This window comes from Podarcis tiliguerta, assembly GCF_965153285.1.
Source record: "Podarcis tiliguerta genome assembly, chromosome: 8".
NCBI classification, from domain to species: Eukaryota; Metazoa; Chordata; class Lepidosauria; order Squamata; family Lacertidae; genus Podarcis; species Podarcis tiliguerta.
The window spans coordinates 69952151-69978836 of NC_139541.1; the positions used below are offsets into that span (position 1 = coordinate 69952151).

The window sequence follows — 26686 nt, forward strand, 5'->3', positions numbered from 1 at the left end:
ACCTAAGGATAGGACCTGCAAAGCCCAAAAATGTTCTCCACCGCCAACTTACCTAGTCTGAGCCTCTCAATTATTAAATCTGTGTTTTAAGCTTGGGGTTGCAATGAGTTGGCTGTGTTGTGTCTGTGTCGCTTTTGGTTTTATGTCTTACTGGTATGTATTTATTTAAAGCAAAAACTTTAAGGATATAGGTCGGCATGTGATTTCTGCAATGAAATAAATGGAACCCCATCGTCCACGCAAAGTGTTATCTGTTCCATGGTTGCTTTTCCACACACCTGCATCTCCTTTCATCACAAGAATGACTCGCTTCAACCAGAGCTGGTGAAATCCAATCTTTTTTTTTATTATTTATTTATGAACAAACTCTATTCTATTATTGTGATGGTGGGCAGCTGGTCCCTGGGACCAGCCCCGGGGTCTGAGGAGAGGGGAGGGCACAGTATTCCCCGATGAGCCAAAATGGCCTGACTGGGTGGCGATGGATGTAGGAAATGAAAACGTGAGGAGGGGGAAAGGCATGAAGGCATCGTGGGAGGAACTGATATGCACCTGGGGCGAAGATCGGGAAGCGAATTTGACAAGACGCCAGGAAGGGCAGAACAGTAACAAAGTTCGGGGACACACAGCGAAAGGAGCAACGTCTAGATCCAGGCCCCCTGCACCAATTGAATTTCTGCTCTGCGGCATCTTCCTTTTGCAAGATCCCCTGAGCAAAACCTTCCGTCAGGGGGACACCCTTGAGGGAAATCCTGTCAAGACAATAAAATGGCGGGACCCTGCCAGGGCAGGCCTCTGTATTGTCACAGTTCATATATCCAGATCTATATCAGATATTCACCCCTCAAAGGTATTCCTAGATTAGCGTCCCCATCTTAAGGTCCTCTCTAAGGGTGAGGCCTTGTGTGGCGGCCATCTTGAATACCTTTCTCCACTCCAGTTCCTTGCCGGATGTGGCTGCCCTGGGAGCAGAGAGATCAAGGCAGAGGCCTAACAACATGACAATGAAAGGAGGGGGGATGTCGGGGAGCCAGGCAATTGCAAACCGCAGGGGCCTCCTCTCCTCAGACCCATAGAAAGTGCTGGTAGCGAAGTAACGGGGGGGGGGGGGGACGCGAGGGGGAAGCGCAATAAATGTGCAAAAAACCAGAAAGCGCAAGTGCAATTGCTCTTAAAGAAAAGAGGCCTCGGGCGGCGCAACAGGGGGGCCACAGCAGCAAAGGGGCCCCAAGCTTTGTGTGTGTTTGCGAGCAGCCATACCGCTTTCTCCTCATGCATCGCGGCAGAGGCGACCCTTTGCTTGACAGAAGGCGAAAAGGATGTGTCCTTGAAAAAAAACAGCAAGGTGCCTGCCGGAACGAGCCGCCCCCTCCCCATTTTCCCCTTCAGAAACACACGTCGTCTGTCCCTGGGTAGCCGGGCCAGATACAGAGCTCGCTTTTTTATTATTATTAAAAAATAGCATGCTTGGTTAAAGGGGGAGGTGGGGGAGGGGAGGCCGTGCAGCGGGGTGGGGGAGCGGCTGCTTGGCTCCAGCTCAAATCTTCTCAGGGGCTGCTGATGCCTCTGCTGAGTCACTTTCCCTCTCCGCCATCGTCCTTCTCGTCCCTGGAACAGCGTTAACAAACACAGGAGCGTTAGATAACTGCCACCGCATAATGAGAACCTGAGCTCAGGCTTACCGCCTCCCTCCCTCTCTCTTTTCTTTTCTCTCAGGCTCCAAAGTGGCTCAGGTCCAGCACTGAGGGTTGGCACAATTGGGTTCCTGCCATGCCTCATCTGAGGTGGGAAGTGGGCACAACTGCCAACCCTAGAGACCCCTGCCCCCTTGGCTGCTTCTCCTCCTTGCTGCCGGGGCCCGTTCGCCCAAGCAAGAGAGCTGTGAGGAGAAGGTACGGCAGCTTATTTTTTGCCCGCCTCGGCCTCGCCCTCTTGGCCAGGGGTCGCCAAGCTTTCCAGGCGCATGGGCACACAATCTGGGGAAATTTCAGCGGGCGTTACATAGCCAGACACACACCGCAGCCTGTTGGCTGCAATGCTTCTTCCAAGGCTGATTTCTGTGGCGTGGGGAGCATGGGTGCAGGAGAGAGCGGACTCTGTGGGCACCGAGGAAGGCCCATAAGGGCCCATGGGTGCCCTGCTCTCAGTGGCGTAGCGTGGGGGGTGCAGGGGGGGCCGGCCGCACCGGGCGCAACATCGGGGGGGGGGTACGCTCGCACTCGCAGCTCTCTGCCCCTACCTGGCTCTCTCACTCTCTCTCACTGCAGTGCTGGCTGTGCGAATCCGATCCGAGCCGCTGGGTCGCCGCCCACTGTGGAGAGGAGGGTGCCAGGCGTGCGGTGCGGTGCGGTGCGGTGCGGAGAGAGAGCGAGGGACTATCTGGGGGAGGGACAGTGCAGCGGGGGGGGGCGCAAATTACTTGCCTTGCCCCGGGTGCTGACAACCCACGCTTACGCCACTGCCTGCTCTAGGTGCCCAGGCGGACTGAGCCCAATGGAAAAAGTGCAAATGAAATAACCTAGAATCGGCACTGGGTTTCCGGGCCCTTTAACAGCAGTGTGCTGGAGGAAGGCTCAACAAGGGCCAGTTTCCCCAAAGTTGTGCCACAGTCCAGGGGAAACTACAACACCCCCCCCCCCCGATTCTTCCCTTGCCACACAGCTGTTAAAGGCATGCAAGTGCCCCTCTGTAGTCGAAGTTGGCAGCCCTGCCCAGAGACAGAACTTTTCTCCCTCTATACGTCACACCGTCTCCCCCTGCTATTTAATCTAAAACGGGGAAGCGGTAATAGAATGCTAACTAACCTTTTCCTTCAGAAGCCTGCCAAAATCACTCTCGATATTAGAAGCCGTTAGAGCGGGGAATATTGAGTGCAATCGCCATCCACTAGAGGTGGGTTTTTTTTGTTTGGTAGGCCCCATGGCAACAAAGCTTAATTGCTCGTAACTGCATTTGCCTACATTTGTCCCTTGCTAACCTCTTGCCTCTTCCCATATTTCCCTGCCCGCCTCTCCTTCCCATCTAAGATTTCAGCAGTCATTTCCTGGGGAAAGGGGCATCTTTTGCTGATGTCACTCTTGGAAAACAGGGGGATGAAGCGGCAATGTTCACAATACATTACCTGCCAGCCAGGAAGTCCTGTGCCCGCCAACAGCCCTACATGGGCTATTCAGCTACCTGCACCCCTGTACAGTTTTCCTTACTTTCCGACGTGATGGCCAAGTATTCAGAGCTGTCAGGACACAAGAGAGAAGCGGGAATATGTGTGAGGTGGGCTTTTGCCCCGATTCCCCACCCTCCATAACCAGGGCTGGCACAGGCACACGGCAGCTGCAAGAGCCCCAGTGTGGCCCGTTGCTGGTACCTATCCTGGGCCCTTCTGTAAAATAACTGTGTTGTCTTTTCTGGTGCTGCAGCAAACACCAAATGGGTGGGTCTGGGAGCTGCCTGCCATTTTAATTTCCCAGAATGCCCTGAAGAGATGTTACGCCAAGGGCATTGTGGGAAAACAAAATGGCCCTGGTGCTCATCAGGGCATGGCTGCTGCCTATCAATGTTGCCAGGTTAGCCTGCCAAGGCAGCCTCAGGCCTAGGTGGGGGTACATTTTGACAAGACCCCTCCTCAACAAACCTGGAGCTGGACTTGTTCCAGGTTCCGCTTAGTGGCTTACAAGTCAGGTTGGGTTTGCCAAAGCTCTCTAACCAGCCCCTCAAGTACACGTGAAGGCCTCTTCACACATTAAGTTTATTCTGGGGGAACCATCAAGGATATTTTAAGTGTTTGGCAAAAGCATGCCTCAAGTGCAGTTTGAGGACAACAGTTGAAGGTGACAACGCTTCTAAATACCAGTGGCTGGAAACCACAGGAGTGCTCTTGTGGGCTTCTCACAATGGGCATCTGGTTGGCCACTGTGAGAACAAGATGCTGGCTTACATGGGCCATTGGCCTGATCCAGCAGGGCTCTTGCTATGTTCTTATGCGCACAGCCAACAGGTGTCTCAAGGACTTGTTTATTCTGCAAGGAGAGCTTTGAGGTAGGCAATGAATAGCTTTCAGCTGAGCCTGCAGCTTCTTGCCAGGCTAACAAGCAGGATTATAACAGCAAAAAGAAAGGGTGAACCTGGCTTTGCCACCAGTTAAGGCATAAAACCACTGCAAGACACACACTGGAAGCCTTCCACTAGAAGGGCCTTTGGCCTGCTTCCCAGCTCCCTCTGCTCCAGTAAGACACACGGTCCAGTCCAGATGTTTTCACTTCCTGTGTCCTTCCCCTGCATCACCCTGTGTTCTCCACCTTCAGCAGGGCCAGGGCCAACATCTGGCATCCTCAGGCAGCTGCTGGGGCCTTGGCAACACCAGAGGGTCCACTGTTGTTGGCAGCCCTGGGCTTCCTATACCAGTCCGGGAGCCACCTACCACTTTAAATTACCCATATTGCCCCTGACGTAAAGCTGCCCTGAGGTACTGTGGGAAATTCAAACAGCAATGACCCTGTAGCAATGCACTGCTACCATGTCACTCCCCTGGAGGGAGTTCTGCCTATGTAGAAGCTGGCCCAGCAGAGGGCACTTTGGCCAAGGTGGGTCAAAGCTGGAGCTAGCACAGGTGTCCTGTTGCTCTTTCTTTTAGCTTCTCAACACGTGTGCGCGCACACGCACAACTCCCCTCCTATTGCCGCCCACGCTGCTTACGCATTCTCTTGAGCAGCTGCCTCCGTCGCCGCGGCGATCTTCTTGTAGCAGTAGACCATCTCAGCCACCAGCCAGATGGTCAGGACGACGATGAGAACGTACATCATGATCTCAGAAACGATGGATGCCATTTCCCGGTTTTCTGTGAAAGGAAGGACAGAGATAAGGATGTGCCAAACAAAACAGGCACACACACACCCCTAATGCACGTTTCTAGCTGCATTTGCTCTCCGGCTCCAGATTTTGAGTCATGTTTGTCCTGCCATGCAAATTGGCCCTCCCTTTAGCTTGGGTGTGGGGAGCCTCTTACCATTCTAACAATTTTAACAAGCAAAAGCTCCCTGCATCCATGGTTGTTAAAACTCCCAGCCTTTCAATTCCTATTACAGCAACACACCAGAACCAAAAGAGCTTCCAGATATAAACATGTGCCCTTAATTTTCATCCCCATCCGGTACAATAGGCTGCCGCCGATTAATCAGCTACAGCTCTAAAGTCAGTTTATCTGTTGCTTGGACAGATTAAAGCTGGTAGCTCTATGCAAATGGCTGAAATTTGCAGACTTCCCGGAGGCGTCTGGTTAGCCAGTGTGGAAAACAAAAGCTGGAGGAGATGAGATGGACCTTTGGTTCACCAGTGCTTTTCTTCTGTTTTAAACCAGGCACGGGGAAATGAATCCGGCCAGCACACACATGAAGGCCAAATCTCACAGGTGGGTGGAGCTGACCACCTGCCAATCACCTGAAATTACTGTGATACCAGGTGACCCATTTTTGAAATAAAAATTCATTGGGCAAAAAAACCCCTCCCACACGCAGTACATGGGGCTTCCTTAGCTTATTTTCAGCACTGGGGAAACCCTGAGTGCAGTGTTTTCCCAACCCTGACTATCAGCTGATTGTCAGGGCTTGGGAAGCCTCATCCCCAGCAGTTCCCAAGCGCTGACAATCAGTTGCTAGTTAGCACTTGGGAAGTGCTGTGTAAGGGGCTTTGCAGGCACAATGGATCGGCTGGGACTGCAAAGCCCCTTTTGTCCACACCCTGCCTTTACCTGCCTCACACCTGACATCATATACAACATCAGGTGTAGGGAAGGTTGGTGTGGCTTGGCCAAAACGGCCTCTGGACTGAAGGAAGGATCCCCCGTCCCTGTCTTAAGCTCACCACTGTTTCACAGCCCGCCAAGAGTCCCCCACCACCCCAGCTTCTTCCTCCACTTCTCCTTAGCTCCAAGCTTATACTTACGTTTGTCTACCACCGTAACATGGATGGTCTTGTTGACCATGATGTTGTGTGTGAACTCCGCCGCGAAAAAGAGTGTGCGGTTGACAGTGCAGACGTATTCACCCATATGGTCAAAGGTCACATTAAGAATGAAGATGGAGAGATCCTGCAAGTCCCGGATGTTCTTGGTCCCGTTCCAATGAACCAGGCCCTCAAAGCGAGGATCCATCACGTTGAGCCTCTCATCTGGGTCATAGCGAAGGATCTGGAGGACAGGTGAGGTTCAGTCCACACACAGAGAAGCCTGGTTGGCAGAGGTGGCCCTACTATAAGGCAAGACGTACTCAACTCCAATCTTGAACTTACTAGGTGGAAATACGCAAACCATTCCCACTCACAGCCTCAGACTCCCAACACCAATCTGGAAGGGAATAATACAGGCTTGCATATAGGGTTGTTGGCTCCGAGCCCGCTTTCAGGGATGATGGCGGGTCCGCTAGGACAGATTGGGACTGGTAGGGTGGAAGACAGGGAGCCCAACAGTAGGTGGCGCCAGAGCTCATAACAGGCAGAGCCAACTCATTCTAGTTTTGTTCCCATCCTCCTCCTGCAAAATTCTGTAAGGGCAACACTAATGCTAAGGAGGAGAAAGCTGATAGCCCTTGGGCTGGTTGTAAGAAGGCAGGCAAGTGCAGGCTGGTTGAGGACAAACTGAGTTTGGTGGGGCAGTGGCCCATCAGTCCGTCTTCTGCCCTACTGGTCCCAATGTGCACCAGCCTCCCCTACCCCTGTCCCCTGTCCATCGGCCACAGTGGCTGGGGCTGATGGGATTTGGAGTCCAATATCTGGAGGGCCATAGGTTGCCCACCCCTGTTGCAACTAGGTGAAGTATAGGAAATACTTTGAATGCTGGAAAGCACAATGCAAATGTTGTCCTTTTTTATTATGATGGTGACCACCCTGTAAAAGACATCTAAGGTCCACCAGCACGATTTTTATGGGCTTTGCTTACACCATCCTTCCTCTATCCTGCTCCCAAAAGTCTTTTGCCTGCATGTCTTTCTTCTTCTTTCTCTCTGAGACCTCCTATACATGCAGGTGCTCCTAAAATGGTTAATCATTGATGTAGTTAATAAAAATAGCCTGGGGAAGAGCTCTCGGGAACACCAAGTACCTTGGAGCTCACAAATCAACAAAGCCATTTCAAAGGAACAAAAGACACCCAATTAACATTGGTCTCTTGGAGAATGGGAGGTCCAGCACATCAGACAGATTATCTGCATTTAATTGCGGTTGGTGTACAATGAGTGTGCATGCTCCATGGGTGTCCATTTCATTTATAGTTTCCAGCATTTAGACAACTTATTTGTTAGATTAAAACAGTGCCTGCCACCCTGGGATCAGTAGAGGAGAGCATATATATATATAAATTTTATTTTATTCAATAGAATTGGAATGCTAGAACAAAAAAAAATTCCTCTAACTAGTTTTCAACAACTTAAAATACTTATTAAAATATTGATAGGAACAAACATTTAAGAACTATATTAAAGATGTAAAATATAAATACAATCAGGATTTTTTTTAAAAAAAACCACCATACTTTTAATTAAAACAAAATGCTCAAGTTATATGCCTGGGTCGGCTCGCTGAAACAAAAGAGTTTTTAGCAGGTGATGAAAAGAATACAACTCATGCCTAGTATCAATGGGCTCCATAAAATGGGTGCTGTCACACTAAGGGATCGATTTCTTACAAAAGCAGAACAAACATTACTTGGCACTTGCAAAAGTACCATATATATTCCCTCCATGGTTGCGGGGAGCCCAGCCCCATGGGAAAATACTTTGAGGGGGTGGAAACAAAACTGCCTCAGCCCCTAGGGGTCAGTGCCTATGTACTAGTCTATGCAGTTTATCCCAGTGTCTGCTGGCTCATGGGGTGAAAGACCAACTGGCTCTACCCCTAAGCCGCCATTTTGAAACCGGCTCCACGCTTCCAGACACTATTTTGCACTTGCCTTTGATTGATGGGCTTTGCAGTTCCAAGTTGGGATGAGGACACATCCCACAAGCTTATTTATTCTAGATCTGTGTATTTATGGTGAAGGTGCTTACAACATTTCCTGGTCCAGGGAGTGAACAGGCCATTATGCTACCCATCCCACCACCCCCTCCACACAACCGCTCGCCCTTACATCGCTACGGCACACACCTTGACGTATTCTTCCTCCCCCTTCTGCTTGAAGAACCACTCGGTGAAGGCCTCCGCCTCCGTCTCGCTGCGCTTCTTGCAGGAGATGCACAAGATCTGGAAGCTGTTGCCGGCCACAGCCTCAGTGTACGAATCTACCTCCACGCAGCCACCCTGGCACAACGTCACTGGGAAGGGGAGGAGGGAGAGAAATCACATCAGAAAGGCAACCAAAGCTTCTCACATGTCTCCGGCTACGGAACGATTGGTTTGTATCCTCTCACCAAGGGCGGCCATCTTTGCCTCCCTTCCTGGCAGCAGCATTCTTCCAGGGGTTAAAAGGATTCTAAGGTCTCAAATATAGAATAAATGTTGATAATTGCAGACATACGTACCTATATAAACCACATGACTACAATAGTATAGGAGAGCAATCCAAAAGCCATCTTGGCTCCTTTAAAGACTCCAAATATTTCCTCTGCCTCCTTAATCCCTCTTGCCTGAGACCACATGGGCAGGTAGCAATGAGGGGAAGTTCCTGAAGCGATTCCTCTCCTGTATCTATGAACCTCCTTTGTATTAATTGTCATCGTTTGCCCAGATGCTCTGCATTGAGGAATGTCTGACGGACATCCTGATTGTCTTATCAAATGCTAATGTTTTGTGAACTGTGTCTGGAACTATGCAAAACTTGCCAAATCCTCAGGAATATCACACCTTGGCCTACCTGAGCCACAGGAACCTCATCTTGTGTGTGATGTGATTTCTGACTGTTTGTAAAGGGGATGGTCCTTCTTCACCACGCAAAAATGAAAACCCTTAAAACACCGTATTTTTCGCTCAATAAGACGCACCAGACCACAAGACGCACCTAGTTTTTGGAGGAGGAAAACAAGAAAAAAAAAATTCTAAATCTCAGAAGCCAGAACAGCAAGAGGGATCGCTGTGCAGTGAAAGCAACAATCCCTCTTGCTGTTCTGGCTTCTGGGATAGCTGCGCAGCCTGCATTCGCTCCATAAGACGCACACACATTTCCCCTTACATTTTAGGAGGGAAAAAGTGAGTCTTATAGAGCAAAAAATACGGTAGATGTTTCTTCTTGGTTCTGAGTTTCTCTTTGCTCCTTGCTAGGTGGGGAGGGAACTCTGTTGCAACAGCGAAATAAAGATCTGCCTTGCTTTCACTGCCTCCTGCCTCCATCCATTCATCTCTGACCGATCATGGACTTAGGGGACTCAGTCCCTTGGGGAGTTGGGAAGCAAAAGACAACCAGCCCTATTTTTCCATATCACAGACACTGCTAGCTTTCAGTTTTGGGGACCCGCATTGAGCACAGAAACAAAGCCTCGTCATTTTAATGTTTTGTCACCTGCTGAAGACGTTTCTGTTTCACTAAGCAATGAAGTATACCTCTGACTTTTTAGGTACACAACATACATTTACATACCAATGAAAATAAGGGACGTCCCCTTCTATAATGATAGTTTTACTATTTATACCCCACACATCTTACTGGCTTGCCCCAGCCACTCTGAGCAGCTTCCAACATATTTAAAAACATAAGAAAACATTAAACAAACTTCCCTATACAGGATTGCCTTCAGGCGGCTCGGGGGTTGGATAACTCCATACCCTCCAACATTCTTTCAATGAAAATAGGGACATCCTAAGAAAACGTGGGACATTCTGGGATCAAATCAAAAACCGGGAAGGCTTCTCTAAATCAGGGACATCCCTGGAAAATAGGGACACTTGGAGGGTCTGCGCTGAAAGCACATGAATCTCACCCCTAAAGAATTCTGGGAACTGTAGTTAACAAACTACTGTTCCCAGGATGCTTTGGGGGTGATTGCCAGGGATAGTAGCTTGGTGAGAGATAAACGAGAGTACCTGGGGTTCTTTTGAGGAGAACAATGTGCTTTCAAAATACAGGCGACGACTGTTTTAGCAATATGTGCACAACTTCACACACATGCCAAACCCGGATGCGACCCGAAAACGTCACAAGAACATCACAAAAATGGGCGGAACAGAGACAGGGTGGGAGCTGAACAAGGTGTCTGCAGGCTTTTTCATTGGTGTTTCAAATATACGCGGTTTCACTTAAACACGTGGTGCCTTAGAACATAACCTCTGCGTCACATGGGAGCTGCCTGTATTTAAAATGCATGGTGTGTATGCAGCCCGAGTTAAATTAAATGCTTGAATAAATAAATACATTTTGCATTTATAAACATCTAAATTGGCATATGTAAATGTGATCCATACCCTCTTTCTTGGTGGCATATAAGCGGCCACCTTAGCCTTGAGTACTACACATTTGGGGTTGGGGGGAAGAATATAGGGTGACCTGGTAAAAAACAAGACAGGGCTCCTACAGTTTTAATACTTGTACTGCTTCGATGCCTGATCCCGTACCACTACGGAAGCCCTGTCCTTGCTTGGAAAGAGATGTCTAGAGGAATGCCCCCTGTTGCTCAGCCTCAGGTAGCAAAAGACCCCAGGTGCCTAGATACAAAAAAACAAAACCCCCAAAAAGGGCTGTAGCTCATTGGCAGAGCATTTGACTTGCATGCAAAAGGTCCCAAGTTCAATCCCTGGCATCTCCAGGTAGAGCTGGGAAAGAGTTTTAAACTCTAGAGTGCCGCTGTCAGTCAGTGCAGACAACACTAGATGGACCAGTAGTCCGACTCAACATAAGGCAGCTTCCTAGGTTCCTGTTCCTGCACCTTTGATAGCACAGCAGGAGAGGAGATTTCAGCACGTGTAAAATTGCAGTATGCTGACCTTTGCCCCTTTGTTCGCTCACACAACCCTGGAGAAGGCCTCAGTTTTTCCCCTGTGTGCATCAGCAGGCACTGCTGGGAGCCAGTGTGGTGTAGTGGTTAAGAGCAGTGGACTTGTAATCTGGTGAACCGGGTTCACTTCCCCGCTCCTCCACATGCAGCTGCTGGGTGACCTTGGGCCAGTCACACTTCTCTGAAGTCTCTCAGCCCCACTCACCTCACAGAGTGTTTGTTGTGGGGGAGGAAGGGAAAGGAGAATGTTAGCTGCTTTGAGACTCCTTAGGGTAGTGATAAAGCGGGATATCAAATCCAAACTCCTCCTCCTCCTCCTTTCCACAAGGTGTCTGCTAATGCCAATAAATACAAATGTAAGTTGACGGTGCGAGTTCTGACTAATGCAGCCGCAACAGACACTGCCAGCTCCCACCAGCTTCTTGTGCCTGCCATGATGACCCTTGGAGCTCAGCCTATGGTTGGTGGGAGGAGAGGGCCATGGGTCTACAGGAGTCTTCCCAGAATGCCTTGGGAGGGGTGGAAAGATGCCCAGTGGGGCAGGAGAAGCTGGAAAAGGGACAAGTTAAGGAGCATGGAGGAGGGGCCAGGGCCAGCTGCAGACATCTTTCCACCGAAGAACTTCCTCTAAGGAGATAGAGATCAAATCCTCACAACAGCTTTTAGGTTGAACAATAGTGAATCTTCCCTAAGGCCGTCCTCAGAGCTTCATGGCCAAGTCTGGATTTAAAGCTGGGTTCCAGCTCAATGTTCTAACCACTAGGATTGCTGACCTCTGCACCAGCTCACGGTATGTGGCCCTTTAACAGTACTCTGATCTGGAGCACCCCAAGTACAACTTCACTGAAGGTCAAACCAGATATGATTTCAAGGACATGATTCACATGCTTGTGACCAGGGCCCTGTCTCATTTATTTACAAAAATTACTTCCTTCCTTTTGTTAGACTCCACTAACGAAATCACCACCAAAGTGGCAAAATTCTGTGCATCAGCAGGCACTGCTGGGAACCGGATGATTAAATCCCCCTACCAAACACACCAGCATTCAAAAACTAGTTCTAGTTTAATTGCGAACAAAACATGCACAATGCTTTTTGTTATGTTGTTAATCCCAAAAAGGCTTTTGCCTGGAAACTGTAAAATTGCATTTATTTAGATGTATTCTAGTGGCTGATTTGAGATCATAATAATATTGATTGATAATCAAGTCCCACAGATCTGAATCAGGAGAACGGGGAGGGGATGACAATTTTTGCTCCCTCTGCCTTGCCCCACTTCCCTGCTGAAAACCCCATTTCCAGAAGCTGTCATTTGGTTCAAAACATTACAAGTGGGGCAATGGACAAGCTCGGGAAGCGATTTTCAGCAGGAAAACAATGCAGAAGGAAAGGATTAACAGCCTCTGTCAACTCTCATTGACACTCTGACCCTGCAGAATCCTGTTGACTCAATTTTAATTTATGAATACTTGCTTTTGTCATATGCGAATTATTGTCCAAGTGCATACAAAGGGCATTAATTGTATCCTTCTGTTTTGTATTCTGTTATCTCTTATTTCATTAATTAAAAAAACATTATTTCAACACACACACACACCCCTGCACGGCACGGTCCAAATCCATATCACCCTCCACCCCTGCCCCAACTTTCTGGGTTCTTTCTATAAACAAAGGGATGTCAGAACTCATAAACACAACGGGTTGAGGGTGGGGAGAAGTTTTGCAAATTAAAACTGGGGCAAATAGTGGCTAGGGGCACAATTTTAATTGGCGGGGAAGGGTTTTTATAAATAGATGTTGTTAGATGCAAACATACAACGCTACAACCTGGTTAAAGTTCATGACTGAGGCAATATGGTCCAGAGCAGGGATGCAGGGCCTCAGGCCGAGATGATGACCTCCAGGCTTCCCCATCTGGCCCCCGGGATGTTCCCCAGGCCACACCCCCTCCAGAGCTGGACCCCTCCCCAGCCCTGCATTGCAACTTTCTGGACTGCTTTTCCCTGGCTGCAATGTGCCCTTTGATTCCTGTTAATGCTTCTTTCTTGCCTGGATGGGTGAGCATGAAGAAACTGGCCTGCTATACAATGGTTTTTTAAAAACAAATAAATCACATTTGTTGCCCCTCCCACTGTTGTCTCTGGCCCCACCCACCAATTGCATGTGGCCCCCAGAAGATTGCCCAGAGGTGAATAGGGCCTTTGGGGTGAAAAAGGTTCCCCACTCAAAGTTCAGGGTTGAAAATGGAGGCAAGAGTCCCACCAACCAGATAGCTCAGTTGGTTAGAGCATGGTGTTGATAATGACATGGTTGCAGGTTCAATCCCTGTATTGGACAGCTGCATATTCCTGCATTGTAGTGGGTTGGACTAGATGATCCTCAGGGTCCCTTCCAATTCTACAGTTTGATGATGATAATGATTTATTAAATATATCCCGCCCATCTGTCTGGGTTTCCCCAGCCACTCTGGGCAGCTCCCAACAGAACATTAAAAACACGATAAAACTTCAAATATTAAAAACTTCCCTAAACAGGGTTGCCTTCAGATGTATTCTAAAAGTCAGATAGCTGTTTATTTCCTTAACATCTGATGGGAGGGAGTTCCACAGGGCGGGCACCACTACTGAGAATGCCCTCTGCCTGGTTCCCTTTGGCTTCACTTCTCGCAGTGAGGGAACTGCCAGAAGGCCCTCGGAGCTGGACCTCAGTGTCCTGGCTGAATGATGAGGGTGGAGATGCTCCTTCAGGTAGACTGGGCTGAGATCATTTTGGGATTTAATGGCCAACACTTTGAATTGTGCTTGGAAACGTCCTGGGAGCCAATGAAGGTCTTTCAGGACAGGTGTTATGTGGTCTCGGCGGCCACTCCCAGTCACCAGTTTAGCTGCCACATTCTGGATTAGTTGTAGTTTCCAAGTCACCTTCAAAGATTCAATGCAGATCCTCCTTTGCCATGGGAGTCACTGAGAGTGGTCTTGGGCATCTCTCTCGCCCTCAGTTCCCCTTCTGTAAAAGGAGAATAACTCACAAGACCCACAGGCAAACCACTGGAACAGAGGACACTGCCGGCTATTCTGCGGAGATCAGCTGCATCAGCAGGAAGAACACAGCTGCCATCTGTTAAGACTGAGCTCCTGCTGAGGCACCGGCGCTGCATATGTTACAGTAGCACGTTGACTCTCTGAATCCAGAAAAATATGAGGCAAAACTGAGCGAAGGCCCAAATCCTAAACATACTTACTAAGGGAGTAAGGCCCACTAAGTCCATTTGGATTTACTTCCGAGTAAGCATAAGATTTTGCTGTACGTGTTAACGACAATGATAATGCTACAGCAGGATTGGAAAACCTCTGGCCAGATGTTGCTGAGCGAGGACCTGGGAGACCTGGGTTCAAATCCCCACTCAGCCCTGAAGCTCACTGGGTGGCCTTGGGCCAGTCACTGCCTCTCAGCCCAACCTACCTCACAGGGCTGTTGTGAGAATAAACGTCTGATACAAATATCTCACATCCCTTCCACTATGCCCACTTCCACCCCAGGAGTTTCACTTGGCACCTGCAGATGCCATAGTTCAGGTGGGTTTGTTTGACATTTCCTAAGTCGTATCATGGTCTCGTTGCACTGCTGTTCAGGGGTGAGGAAGGGGGGGTGCAGTGGGTGCAGTCCGCCCTGGGTGTCACCACTGAGGCGGGCACACACCGTGGGGCCTGCAGTGCACCAGAGCAACGGGTCTCTCCTGGGAGAGACACAGTGGCTTGGGTGTACGAGGACTCCACACTGGCCAAACGGTCTGACCGCTGCCTTTCCCCCCTCCCCAGCTGTAGGGCGGCTGAGTGAGAGGAGGCAGGCAGACTCCAGAGGCCCCACGGTGCACCCCACCCTCGCCCCACCCCTATGGGCAGCTCGCCCTGTCCCTGGGCACGCTGCCCCACACGCCCAAGCAGCTTCCTCCGCCCCCGCTGCTGCTGTTCAAATACCGTGTCCCTCATTCCCATATTAGTGGGGCAGGAAAGCTGACCCCACTAAGTCTCCTGATGTATATTTTGCTCTACGAGGCTTAGTTTGGTCAGAATCAGGGATACACTTCCAGAGTTAACACTGCATACATTACTTCTGCTAAATGAGCCACCACAAGCTGCTAGAGGGCTGTGAAAATTTGTGTCCCGGGCTTCTTAGACTCGTCTACCTATGTATTATCTGAAACCAAAGGGGTGCATTGGTTGCCAGGTATGATTTTTTCCCCTAGCTATCCTACCCCCCTATACAGATATATAGCTGTCTGACAGTTTTTACCTCCATTTTTAAAAACAAAAACTAAACTATCTCTCTCTTTTTTATATATACTTTTCAGGTTTATACATTTCACTGATTTTACAATCATTTTGACATTTCAAAACTAGACTTCCTTCCCTCTCTTTCTGCGGTTCCTTAAATTTATTTCTAATGTATTCTGCATATCCTAATTAACTTAATAGGCTCATTTAGTCATCTTCTTTCAATATATACTCTTACGAAACAGCAGGTTATTACAATAATCCTGGTGTTGTTTTTAACTGTTTACAATTTATCTGTAAATATTCAATAAACCATTTTCATTCTTTTATTTTTTTAAAAAAGTTTGTTATCTTGATTTCTTATTCTTCTGGTAAGTTTCACCATTTCTGCATATTCCAGGAGTTTTTGTATCCATTCTTCCTGTGCTGGGACACCTGTGCAGGGGCGAAGGAAGGAAAACCGCCACCCGGTCCAGGATGTCGGGGGTGGAGCAAACTGCTCGCTGTGCATGCAGCGCTATGTGCCACGCAAGTGAGTGTGCCGTACGCAGTGGCGTAGCGTGGGGGGTGCAGGGGGGGCCAGCCGCACCGGGCGCAACATCTGGGGGTTAGGGGGCGCAAATCCACAGGTTAGGGGGCGCAAATTACTTGCCTTGCCCCGGGTGCTGACAACCCACGCTACGCCACTGGCCGTACGTACGGTGGCGGAGGGTGCAGCTGCAAGTGGAGGATCTTCTGCATGCAGCGGCAGCATGATGGCAGCAGCTTGTGCCACCGCACCCAGGGTGGCAGGGCAAGTCCCTCGTGGGGTGCCCTCTTGTCACCCCCTCAGAGATGGCACCTGGGGCAGACCACCCCCTGCCCCCCTTCCTCCGCCACTGCACCTGTGAGCTTGGACCCCAGAACTGACCAGTAAGATCACCTCACCCCACAAGGAATCCTGCCTCTTCCTTGGGAGTAGGAATGAAAGCGTCAGAGTGGGAAGCCTGCAGAGATCAATTACTGGGACTGCATCATCATTAAGTGTGACTGAGCACCCGTGGGCGAGTAATTGAGTAGGTGTGACAACATTGTCGGCAAAGGGAGGAACGCATGTGCGCATGTTTGTGGCTGCAAAGCGTGTCAGCACACCAGTGGGCGAGAGCCAGTGTCCTCCGGCAGGTCCTTTTCTTTCTCCCCGCTTTTCATGCATCAGCAATGACACCCTGCTGGCTCGAAGGACAGAGCTTGCAGAGGGAGCTTTGCTGACTTCAGCACACAGTCATTAGCATCTGAAGCACCAGACTTTGCAAAAGTCTTAGCTGCTGACCAATTCTCAGCACTATCCTGCTTGAGAACCAGCAGGACATGACGTTCAGCCTCTGCGATCTCATGCCGGAAACCCCCAGGGCTTTAAAAACAGGCTTGTAAACAGCTGCTCGCCTAGGGTTGAGTCAAAATCTGGCTCAAGGTGACCAGGTAGGGAAAATTATGAAAGTTACCTTTTCTTGAGGGTTTTCCTAGAGGGGGCAAGGGCTTAACAAGATGCCTTGATTCCCTCACATATACATGTGCAAAGTCTCCTTCCACATGGCTGCTAGCATGCTTGGAAAGGGCAGGTACAAAAAGAGTGGGGAGGGACCTCTGGGCTCTGGAAACACAGGCAGCTGTTTCATACCATCTAGCTCAGCAGCACGAACAGGCAAGGAAGAGGATTGTGGGATAAAGGAGAAATGCGATTCTGTTTGCGTTTAACAAGAAACTACCTTACCTACACTTTTCAAACCAATATGTGAACCAAACCGTAGCTCTTCTTCAAAGTTTGCACTTCTCTGAGTTTTGCAATGCAATGCTTGAACCAAACACCACATACCAAAAAATGCATATATGGGGGGGGGGGGTGGATGTGCATAAAACATAGGGTTGTCTCCAATGTCTGCCCTACTCAGAGTAGGCCCAATGAAAGCAAGATATATAAATTTACAGTCGTTCAATGGGTCTACTCTGAGTAGGACTTCGCTTATTACAAGCCATATGTTAGTGAAAACAACATACAAAAATGTACTTTTTCCAGGGGGAACTGATTGCAAAAAATGTGTAAATGTGCATGCTTTAGTTTAGATCCCTGCATTGCAGGGGGTACGACTAGATGTCCCTTGGGGTCCCTTCCAATTCTACAATTCTATTATTCTATGTAAACTGTAACATGTTTATCAGGGGAAATTGGCATAGAAGTGTTGATGAATTTTCATGAGGATTTTTCCCCCCATCACAAGTTGCTGTGGAAATGTGGAGAATTTAAGTCTGGAAAATCAGCGGGCCACCCCTTCTCCAACTCATCTCCTTCAGCCTGAATTAGGGAACGAATATATATTTTAAGGAGAAGAAAAGGGGGTGAGATTGGGAGGACTGGATGCCAGCTTACTCTATCTTGGCTGTGTTTGTATGCGTAAATATAAATATTATTTTAAATAGGAGGTGCCAGCTCCAGGTTTTTGGGCCAGCGGAAATCAGTGCACATGCCCAATCCCAAAGGAGAAAACGCCGCCCGGGAGAATGTTCAAAGTGCTTTTCCTCTTGCCGTTGCAGAACCAGAGCCAACATCTGAGGCTAAGAGAATGGGCTCCCAGGACAAAGGTGGATGCTTCCCGATAGCACCTCTCATCCATCCCTCTAATAGCAAACACAGAAGGTAAGTGCCAACAGGACTGTAGCCAAAATGTGGCCATTGAGAAACAAGAGTGAGATATCAGCATGCCTGGAGAACTCAAAAAGGGGAGCTGTGTTTTTTTGGGAGGGGGTGCATTTAATGGACCAGGGAAAAACAAACCCAAATGGGGACTGAAGAGGCTCAACGGCTGCAAAACACTGAGTATCTGGTTGAGGAGAACGGTCATGCAATGGAAGAGAGGAATGAAACAGGAGTATCCTGAAAGAAGCTGCCGGGTTGGCTGGAACGCTGAGCAGCTAAAAGGCACGCTGCAACGTTGTGTTGCAGGTCCCACTCGTTTCATGCGCTTCTGACACCCAAGATGCTTGCTGCGAGAAAGCCTTGGAGATCACTGCGGCCCACCAGGTGAGAAGATGGAAGCAGAGGCCGACGGCCAAGGTTTCTGCAGGCCTTAGCAAACGCCTGATTTCTCTCCGCGCTGATGCAGACCCCGGGAATGCATGGGTCTTGCAAGGACCTTGCCGACGAGTGTCAAGCAAGCTCGGGGAATGTCAGGAGGCGGGTGGACTGTATCTTCCTGAGCACTGCCATTTGGCCACAGCCCCACGATCAACTCTGCAGCACTCGAGCAAGAGCCGTGAAAATTTAATGATTAGAAATGGGCCGACCATTAGTTTTAAGTAGCGTCCAGAAACACAAACAATCCCCAGATGTACAGCTCCTTCTATTAGCATAAGGTAAGAGCATACCTTTAATATTGTTTGCAAATTATAACATCACTACTCCCCCACCTTTAAAAACATACAGTTTCCTCCAAGATGTCTTGCTCCCCTTTGCTGTCAAGACTGGGAGAATTTGTCCATTACTGTTTCTTTCAGTGTCTCATCCTTTCAAGTCTTAAGTTCAGTTCTGCATATTCCCACATCGGTTTGCAATTAAAAACAAATAAATGCAGAAGCATTGCTACCCTCAGTTAAAATGGGTGGGGGACTTCAGGCGCTGGGGCTGAATGCAGCCTTGCAGGCCTCACTGAATGTGGCCCTTGGAACTCTCTTCAGGCCACGCCCCCCTCTCCAAGCCACGCCCACAGCTCATTAAATGCTCTGGCCTGGCCAGAAAGTGTCCTTCAACTTTGTGTTAATGCCTCTTGTTGGCCTCGATGGAGCATGGAGAAGTGGATGTACAGAAATCTTTGACCTTGGGGTGGCTGGAAGGAAGCTTTACTGTCCTAAAGAGTCAAATCTATTGTTCCATCTATTTTGGCCTCTGGCTCCACCCACCACTGACACGCACACACACAGCACAGAAGGTAATGTGGTCTTTGGGTAGGAAAAGTTTCTCCACCCGAGTTAAAAGGAACAGCTATCAACTGAAGTGAAAAATCTCTGCCTGCAGCCCTTGATGGACAAACAGATTTAATAACTTGGGGGAGGCTAGCAAATTAATACCCAGTGCTGTTTGGCCATCAGCTTAGATTGGGTTCCCGTTTTAGCACCACATTTTTTCTTGGCCCTGGTTGTAAATTAATGGGGTGACTTGGAATGCTATCCAGGTGTTCTCTCTGTGCTATTGGTTAGCAGCCAGAGGCCCTGGTATGAAATCTGACCAACTGCATAAGACCTCTTGGCCCATCTGTTGCCAAACCATGGCCAAAAGGGCAGAGAGTGTAGCATCTGCAGCAGAACAGAAATTTGCAAACGAAGGAATGCAGTGCTTTAGAGGAACCGGGGCATCTTCTTGACCCTCCACCCCGACTCTGTTCTAGCCCTCCAGAAAATCTGGTTGCTGACAAGGGTTGTACACTCTTCGCACCCCAATCAAAGCATCCTGCCCAACAGCAGAGGTGAGTCCAAGAGGGCCACACCTGAAACAAATATGTAGCTACATATTTAAAAAGGTGTCATTTGTATGTCATTTGCAAAAAACAACAACACACAAACCAAGGTCAGTGCAGCTCAACCACAGCAAGCAAGCATGCAGCTTCCCTTTTGTAAATAGCTTTTCTTTGGGATTAAAGGTAAAGGGACCCCTGACCATTAGGTCCAGTTGTGGATGACTCTGGGGTTGTGGCACTCATCTCGCTTTATTGGCTGAGAAAGCCGGCGTACAGCTTCTGGGTCATGTGGCCAGCATGACTAAGCTGCTTCTGGCGAACCAGAGCAGCGCATGGAAATGCCGTTTACCTTCCCGCCAGAGCAGTACCTATTTATCTACTTGCACTTTGACATGCTTTCGAACTGCTAGGTTGGCAGGAGCAGGGACCGAGCAACGGGAGCTCACCCTGTCGCGGGGATTCGAACTGCTGACCTTCTGATCGGCAAGTCTGTGGTTTAACCCACAGCGCCACCCTCGTCCCTATTTCTTTGGGATTACAGATCCCAAAATGTGATAATGGCCACCAATTCTGATGGTTTAGAAAGGGGTTCTCACCATTTCACAGGTCATCAACAGTAGCTACTCTTGATGGCTATTTCCAGGACCAGAGTCCTGTCTGTTGGCTTTTTGTAGGGCCAGCCGGCCCATGAGGCAGACTGAGGCAGCCACCTCTGCCGGCAAAATCCCACAGGCCAGCACCCTGCCCCCCCCATCCTACCCACCTGGGCATGTGACCCCCCCCCCGAAGGTTGTCCATAAGGGCATAAAGCCCCCCATAATTTCAGTTTGGGGGCTGAAAGAGTTTTCCCTCACTTGTTCAAGTCAGAGAAGTGAAGAAATTGTTTGAGGAATTTAGAAGTAGTGGTGCGCAAGGAACAAACGGTTTGCGAGTTTGGCTCTAGAACCCTAAATTCCTGTCAGCTCAGATGGCATGAGTAAAACTTGTGACACATTGCGCAGTCGACGCTACCACAGATGTCAAAAATGTTCCACTTTCCATTTCACGGTTTTAACGTCATTCCACCTGTGTACCTTAATTCAGCACCAGACGGCTTGTGAAATACAGCTGGTTCGCAAATTTCAGGATTTAAAACAGATCAATCTGTATGCCTTTTGTATAGCCCACTGCTATGGAGACTTTGTAAAAGTCCCTTATTTTGGATTGATGAAGATATACACAGGAAGATGACAGATCAAAGATCAGGGGCACAGGTGTGAGCTGGGAGGGTCTACTTTTCTGTATATGGAGAAAGGGATTTGATAAAATTCCAATAGAGGACTTTTGGTATTCATTCTTTTTATTTTTCTCCTTCTGCCTCTCTATTTCTTTACCATTCTCTTTCTTTTTTATTTAGGTTATTCTTTTTCTTTAGATTAGTTTGGCTTTTCTTGTATGCAATGTAGAAAACCTTCAATAAAAATATTTACAGAGAGAGAGAGAGAAACTGACTTCAGCATGTATTGCTAAATTATTGCTGATTTCTGAAAAAGCACTTCAGTGTTAGGAATCTCACTTCTAATGATCACGTTCTGAGATCCTGAGAAAAGCCCATATAATAAATAAATACAGGTAGACACAGATGGGAGGAAGGCCATGACATCACCCACCCATTCCACTATAGAGATGTACTGTTGACATAACAAAATACAGCACACGAGCCTTGCCAAAGTGTAGGAAGGATGCGAGGGGGGGGGGGGGAGACCGGGAATAGATTCATCCAGTACTTTCCAGAATGTGGAAAATAGGCATGGGTTTTCTTCCATCTGCAAAGCATCCAGAGCTTTTGATTAAGACAGGCTTGCAAATAGCAACCAGCCCCTGGGGTGAGTATATTTTTAAAAAAATCACTTCCAGGCTACCAGGCATAGGACAGTTTTTGAAAATTGGAAACAAATAATTATCTTATTTTAGCTATACATAAATATGTGTGGGAAGGCAACCAAGAAATGTTCTTTCCGGGGGCAGGAGGGATCAGTCCCTTTGCTGTGTGGTATAGTACTGGCTTGTTGAGTCTACTTTGTTTTTTTACTCTAACCCCAAAATCCACAAACAGAAGTTAGGTGCAAAATATATACAGTTTAGAATTAAGGAACAGGGCAGGTTGCCTCTTGAGCACATTCTGAGCCTGGGATTTTGTCTTCATTACCAGAACTGAACTGAGCTCATAATCGTTTCACATTATCAATCCACTCTTAGTGAGCTTTCTTCATCTCAGTGGCCTAATTTAGGAGGGAAAAGTTCTTCTGCAGTTGCAATTGTTGAATGGCTAGGAGTAAGGGGGGGGAGGGGGGGACCACTCTTGCTGATCTACTGCAAATCATCCTGAGAGCTAGCAGATCCCAATCTACTTTCTGCCCACCTCTGGTGTAGCAGACTAGGAATCGGGAGACCCAAATTTAAAACCCGCATTCAGCCATAAATCAATCTTCGTAATCTTGGGGGGTCGTCACTGGCTCTCGGCCTAACCTGCCTCACAGGGCTGTTGTGAAAACAACACTGAGATGGAGAGGAAAGCATGCGTGTCGACCTAGCTCTCTGGAAGATTACAATGAGGTGGATAAATAAACTGGTGTCAAAGGTTTTGGAATAACTTCCTGAATTATGTCTGTCCAGCCCTATATTTCTACATGCATTCCAATGGGTTTTATTTCAGTGGGCAAATGGTTCTTTATACTGAGGAGCTGTTACAGCCTTATGCTATGTCATGTTGCCCATTTGCTTTAATCAGCTGTTTTAATATTTCTGGTTGTGGCTGCAATCCCATGCACGCTTACCCATTTTATACAGTGGGACTTATTCCTGGGTAAATACATAGGATCGTTCTGTGTATTTAATGCAGCTTCTTCTTTTTTTTCTTTACGTTTTACTCCCCTGGGTGATCCGGCAAGCGAAAAAGCAGAGGCACAAATGACTGGAAATAAATAAATTGCTAAGTAGTGGATTGATCTGCATGTCTGCTTTGAAATTCCCGCCCCCACCCTCTATTCTTCCTGGATCCAGGGGGCTGTGTAGTACGAGAGCAAATATTGCTCTATGGAGTCCAATTATTTTCACTATCCTGGATCCGCGAGGAAACCAATGCGCACAGAGACATTGGCTCGGGGTCGTCGTTACTGTGCTCAGCAAGGTAGGAACACCTAAAGGCACCACACACACACACACACACACCCCTGTGTACTTTGTGAAGTCGGGGCATACCACTGGGTCAGAACATAGAACCCCAAAGCAAGGGTTGGCAATCTCCACAGATAGACAGGCAAGATTTTGCTGGACTAGTTGCCACTGACGACACCTGGAGGAAAGCCACAAGTCGCCACAGATGCTATCAAAGATGGTGGGAGAGTTTTCATAGAATCGGAGAGTTGGAAGGGACCACTGCCAGCGGTTCTCAACCTGTGGGTCCCCAGATGCTGTTGGACTACAACTCCCATCATCCCTGAGCTCTGGCCTTGCTAGCTAGGGGTGATGGGAGTTGTAGTTCAACAGCATCTGGGGACCCACAGGTTGAGAAAGGCTAGCCCAACGCCCTGCAATACAGGAATCTTTTGCCCAGTACGGGGCTCAAACCCACAACCCTGCAATTAAGAGCCCCATGCTCTACCAACTGAGCTATTCCAAGCACCTTTCTCCTTTTCCTCTGCCTCCTCCAAAGCCATACTAAATCTATGGGGATGAACCGGAAGATCCTGGCACAGGAAAGCACAGATATGGAAGGGAGAGGATAGAGACCAGGCAGCACAGTCAGGTTAGGACTTGAGGGCAGCAGTCCAGGGTCCCAGACTCTGAAGAATCGGGGTCCCCCAAGCAGCAGGGTTCAGGATGCCATGTTTTGAAGTTGAGTCAAACACATTGCCATCTAAAGTGTTTGGGAGTGGGGAGGATAGTCCAAGGTCTAAAATCACCTGATTGCACCACTGGGAAGATTTCTAAAAGCAAGAAGGTATTACGCTACCTATAAACCCATCAGAAAAGGCTGCTGACATGCAGGAACAGAGACAGATGGAAGGGGACCCCAGAGGAGGCTGGCAGGAGGCAGGAAGAGGTAAGGTAGGTTATCTAGAAACATTTGTACTGGGCAATTTCCCCATGGAAATTAAGGGTAGTTTGCCACCGGGATTTTTCTGATGCCCTAGCGCACTGCCTTATTTAGCATTTTTATTTTGCTTGTATTTAAGAAAGAAAGCTAGAAACTTTGGAAATGCCATGCTTGTCTAATTTTATATTAGCAGCTGGCATTCGTTGTTACTCATGAATGCAAAAGAAGAAGAAAAATATGTGGCAAACTAAAGCACCGAAATATTTGGGGGGGGAGGTCACCCCCAATGATGGGTGTGATCCTTCCTTGGTTTCTTTTTACCCTGTCCATTCCCCCCCATAGAAGTTTAGCAAGAGAAACACCTATATTTTGTCTGCAGCAACCCTTCCCCCCAAAACCCTCTATCCTTTCAACTGTACCTGCCTTATTTTTTCACACAATTCCCTGTTTCTCTTCTGCACACAAATGCACAGCCTGATCCTTCATTTGTAGATTCAGGAATAAATCCCACTGGCTTTAGCCGGGCTCACTCAGACCCCTTTTGGAGAACATCTTAGCACACAAAAACAGGGGCGCCCTCCTTGGGCTATTGTTCACTTAAAAGTCCATTACCTTTGCAGCCACTGTGACTACTCACTCCCACCCCCAAATTGCTATTACATTTGCAATCTGCTCCTGGTTCCTCTGAGATTATCCCTGCTGGGTTGACTGTATGGGGAGGTGCTACTTTGGGGCCCTTTTGGGAACAGACAAAGAAATCCTGACATGGATTTTAGAGGCCATGGAATGGACTCTGTGGGACCTATAAAAAAAAGTGCAGAAAAGGATTGAGTGGAAGTGGTGTGGCCTCTCTTCAGCCTTGCACAACATACACAAAATCCTGGGCCCTAAGACTGGGGTCAATATGCAAACCCTAATAGAGGGAGAGAAGAATTGGAGCTGGATTTCAAGCTCCCCAGGATGGACTGTTTGCACCCTCTCCTTAAAGTAAGTTATTAAAGAGAAGAACCCCTTTATAGAGCCAGTGAAAGCTCAGAGAAGACTCAGCACTGGGTTCACAATAGTGAATCTCAAGAGATTCAGATTCTATCTGAATCATGCCCCAGAAAAACAAAAACAGAAGCCCATAGCTGTATTGAGGAGGGGGCAGGGATGTGCGTGTTTTGCACTGGGTTCAAGTCCCACGACACAAAATCTAGGAAGTGGGTTTTCTTGGGATCAAACCCTGTGCCTGTGCAGGCCCTAAATGAGCCTTGGTCTTCCCCACCACGACCCGGATAGTTTTGCTTCCCCTGCACGTCTAAACTGGGCTTCCGCAGCACCCCCACCGAGGTCCCACACCGTACCCTTAGATCCGGATTCACCCCGTTGTCTCTCTCTCCCTCCCTTCGCCCCACCACCCCGTTTCTCCAACTCACCCAGGGCCAAGCACAGCAGGAGCGAGATGGGGCGCGGGGTAGCCATCCCGGGGGGTTCGGATCCAGGGTGCGCGCCCTTCTTGGCCTAGGGGGGACAGACACAGCGCCGGGCTCCCCCCCGCCCTTCCCAGCAACCTCCTGCGGTCAACAGACAGACGATCCTGGGGGAGAGTCTTCCAGGGAGGGTATTTATAGCCCGGGGCTGAGCTCAGCGCCCGCAGGAGAAAACCCAAGAGCGCCTTGGAATGCCGGAGCCGGATGCAGCTGACTCGGCCTCGGCCACTTGATCCCGCTCGGCCCCGAAGAGGGCGGCGGCGGCAGGGGGCGCTGCGCCGCTAGTTGCCCCGACGGCTGCCCCTTGCGCCGCGGCGCTGCGACGGGACGAAGCCGGGGACCGAGAGCTCGAGGAGATGCAGAAGAGGCGGGCGGCGGGAGGATCCATAAAAGTTGGGATGGGCCCGGAGAGCGCGCGGGGGTCTTTTCTCCTCCTCACCAAGCCAGGGCGAGGCAAGCCGGGGTGGCTTGTCCTGCCGCAGATCCCGCGTCCGGAGCTTTGAATTTCCTGCCAATTTTCTTTCCAAAAAAATTATTTGTTTGCTTGTTTCCCGGTCCCAGGAGCCGCGTCCTCCTCACTCCGAGGTGCGCCGGCCAGGCTCCAGGCGCTCACGGCCTTGCTTCGGGTCCGCTGGCGGCAAGGATCCGCGAGTCACCTTGCGTCTTTAAATCCGGAGTGCCTTCCGAATGGGCATCCTGTCTCTTTTTCTCTGCGAAAACACGGGCATGCACATACACACACCCCGATCTAACCAGGCAGCGCAGCCCGATTGGCAAAGCGTCTTCGGCGCGCGCAAGGAGGAGCTACCCGCCCCCACGAGCAGGTGCGGGACGCAGCAGGGCCGGATCCATGGCCGGTGCACGGCGCCTCGGAAGCCCCTTCGCGGGCTGTACTTGGGACGGGGAGAGGTCAGATCTTTTTAACCGCTTCCTGTCGCCGGTAGGGCTGGATCGAAGCGAGAAGGAATCGATTTTGGAGACAAGACTCTGCCTGCTGCAGAGGGATGGGAAGGATCAGGGTGTGGGGTGAGACGCTGCCCGGATGACCCTCCCTCCTTCCTTCTCTCTCTCTCTCCTTCCCGCCTTCCTTCCTTCCTTCAACTGGGGGCTGCGACGCGGCGATTTGCCCGCTCTCGCCTTGCCTAGCCTTCCCCGGCGGCGCGCACCGCTGCGGCAAAGCCGGCGCTGGCGGCGGAAGGCTTGGGCTTGCTGGCGCTGCTGCTGCTGCTGCTCTCGCTGCTGCTGTCGGAGAGGGCGGCTGGGAATGAATCAAAGCGTGCGCCAGTCGGAGGGGGAGGGCGCAGCGAAAGTTGATGCATTGCAGCAGCAGCAGCAGCCCAAGCAACAGCGGGAGCCGAGCAGGGAGCCGCCACGCGGGGCAAGCCGAGGGTAGGCAGGCAAGGGGAGGGCGAGCTGGCTGGACGTGAGCGCAAAGCACTGCGCCCACCTGCCCACCCGTCCTCCTCCGCCT

At 49.5% G+C, this 26686-nt stretch overlaps 1 protein-coding gene across 2 annotated transcripts; it reads right to left on the reverse strand.

Moving 5' to 3' along the window:
• Nucleotides 1-322: 322 nt before the first annotated feature.
• On the reverse strand, nt 323-26686 carry SCN1B (sodium voltage-gated channel beta subunit 1). 2 transcript variants are annotated; one of them, XR_014514783.1, is made up of 6 exons: nt 25162-26674; nt 8131-8297; nt 5938-6181; nt 4693-4834; nt 2460-3232; nt 323-2137 (listed from the first exon to the last, which is right to left on the reverse strand). XR_014514783.1 is itself a non-coding variant. In XM_083456142.1 (6 exons), the coding sequence occupies exons 1-5, from the start codon at nt 25205-25207 to the stop codon at nt 3166-3168; spliced, it is 666 nt and encodes a 221-aa protein (XP_083312268.1). In that variant the 5' UTR covers nt 25208-26686; the 3' UTR covers nt 323-1608; nt 3122-3165. The 2 variants fall into 2 exon arrangements, 1 of the variants encoding a protein (XP_083312268.1); XM_083456142.1 differs by having other exon boundaries at nt 323-1608; nt 3122-3232; nt 25162-26686.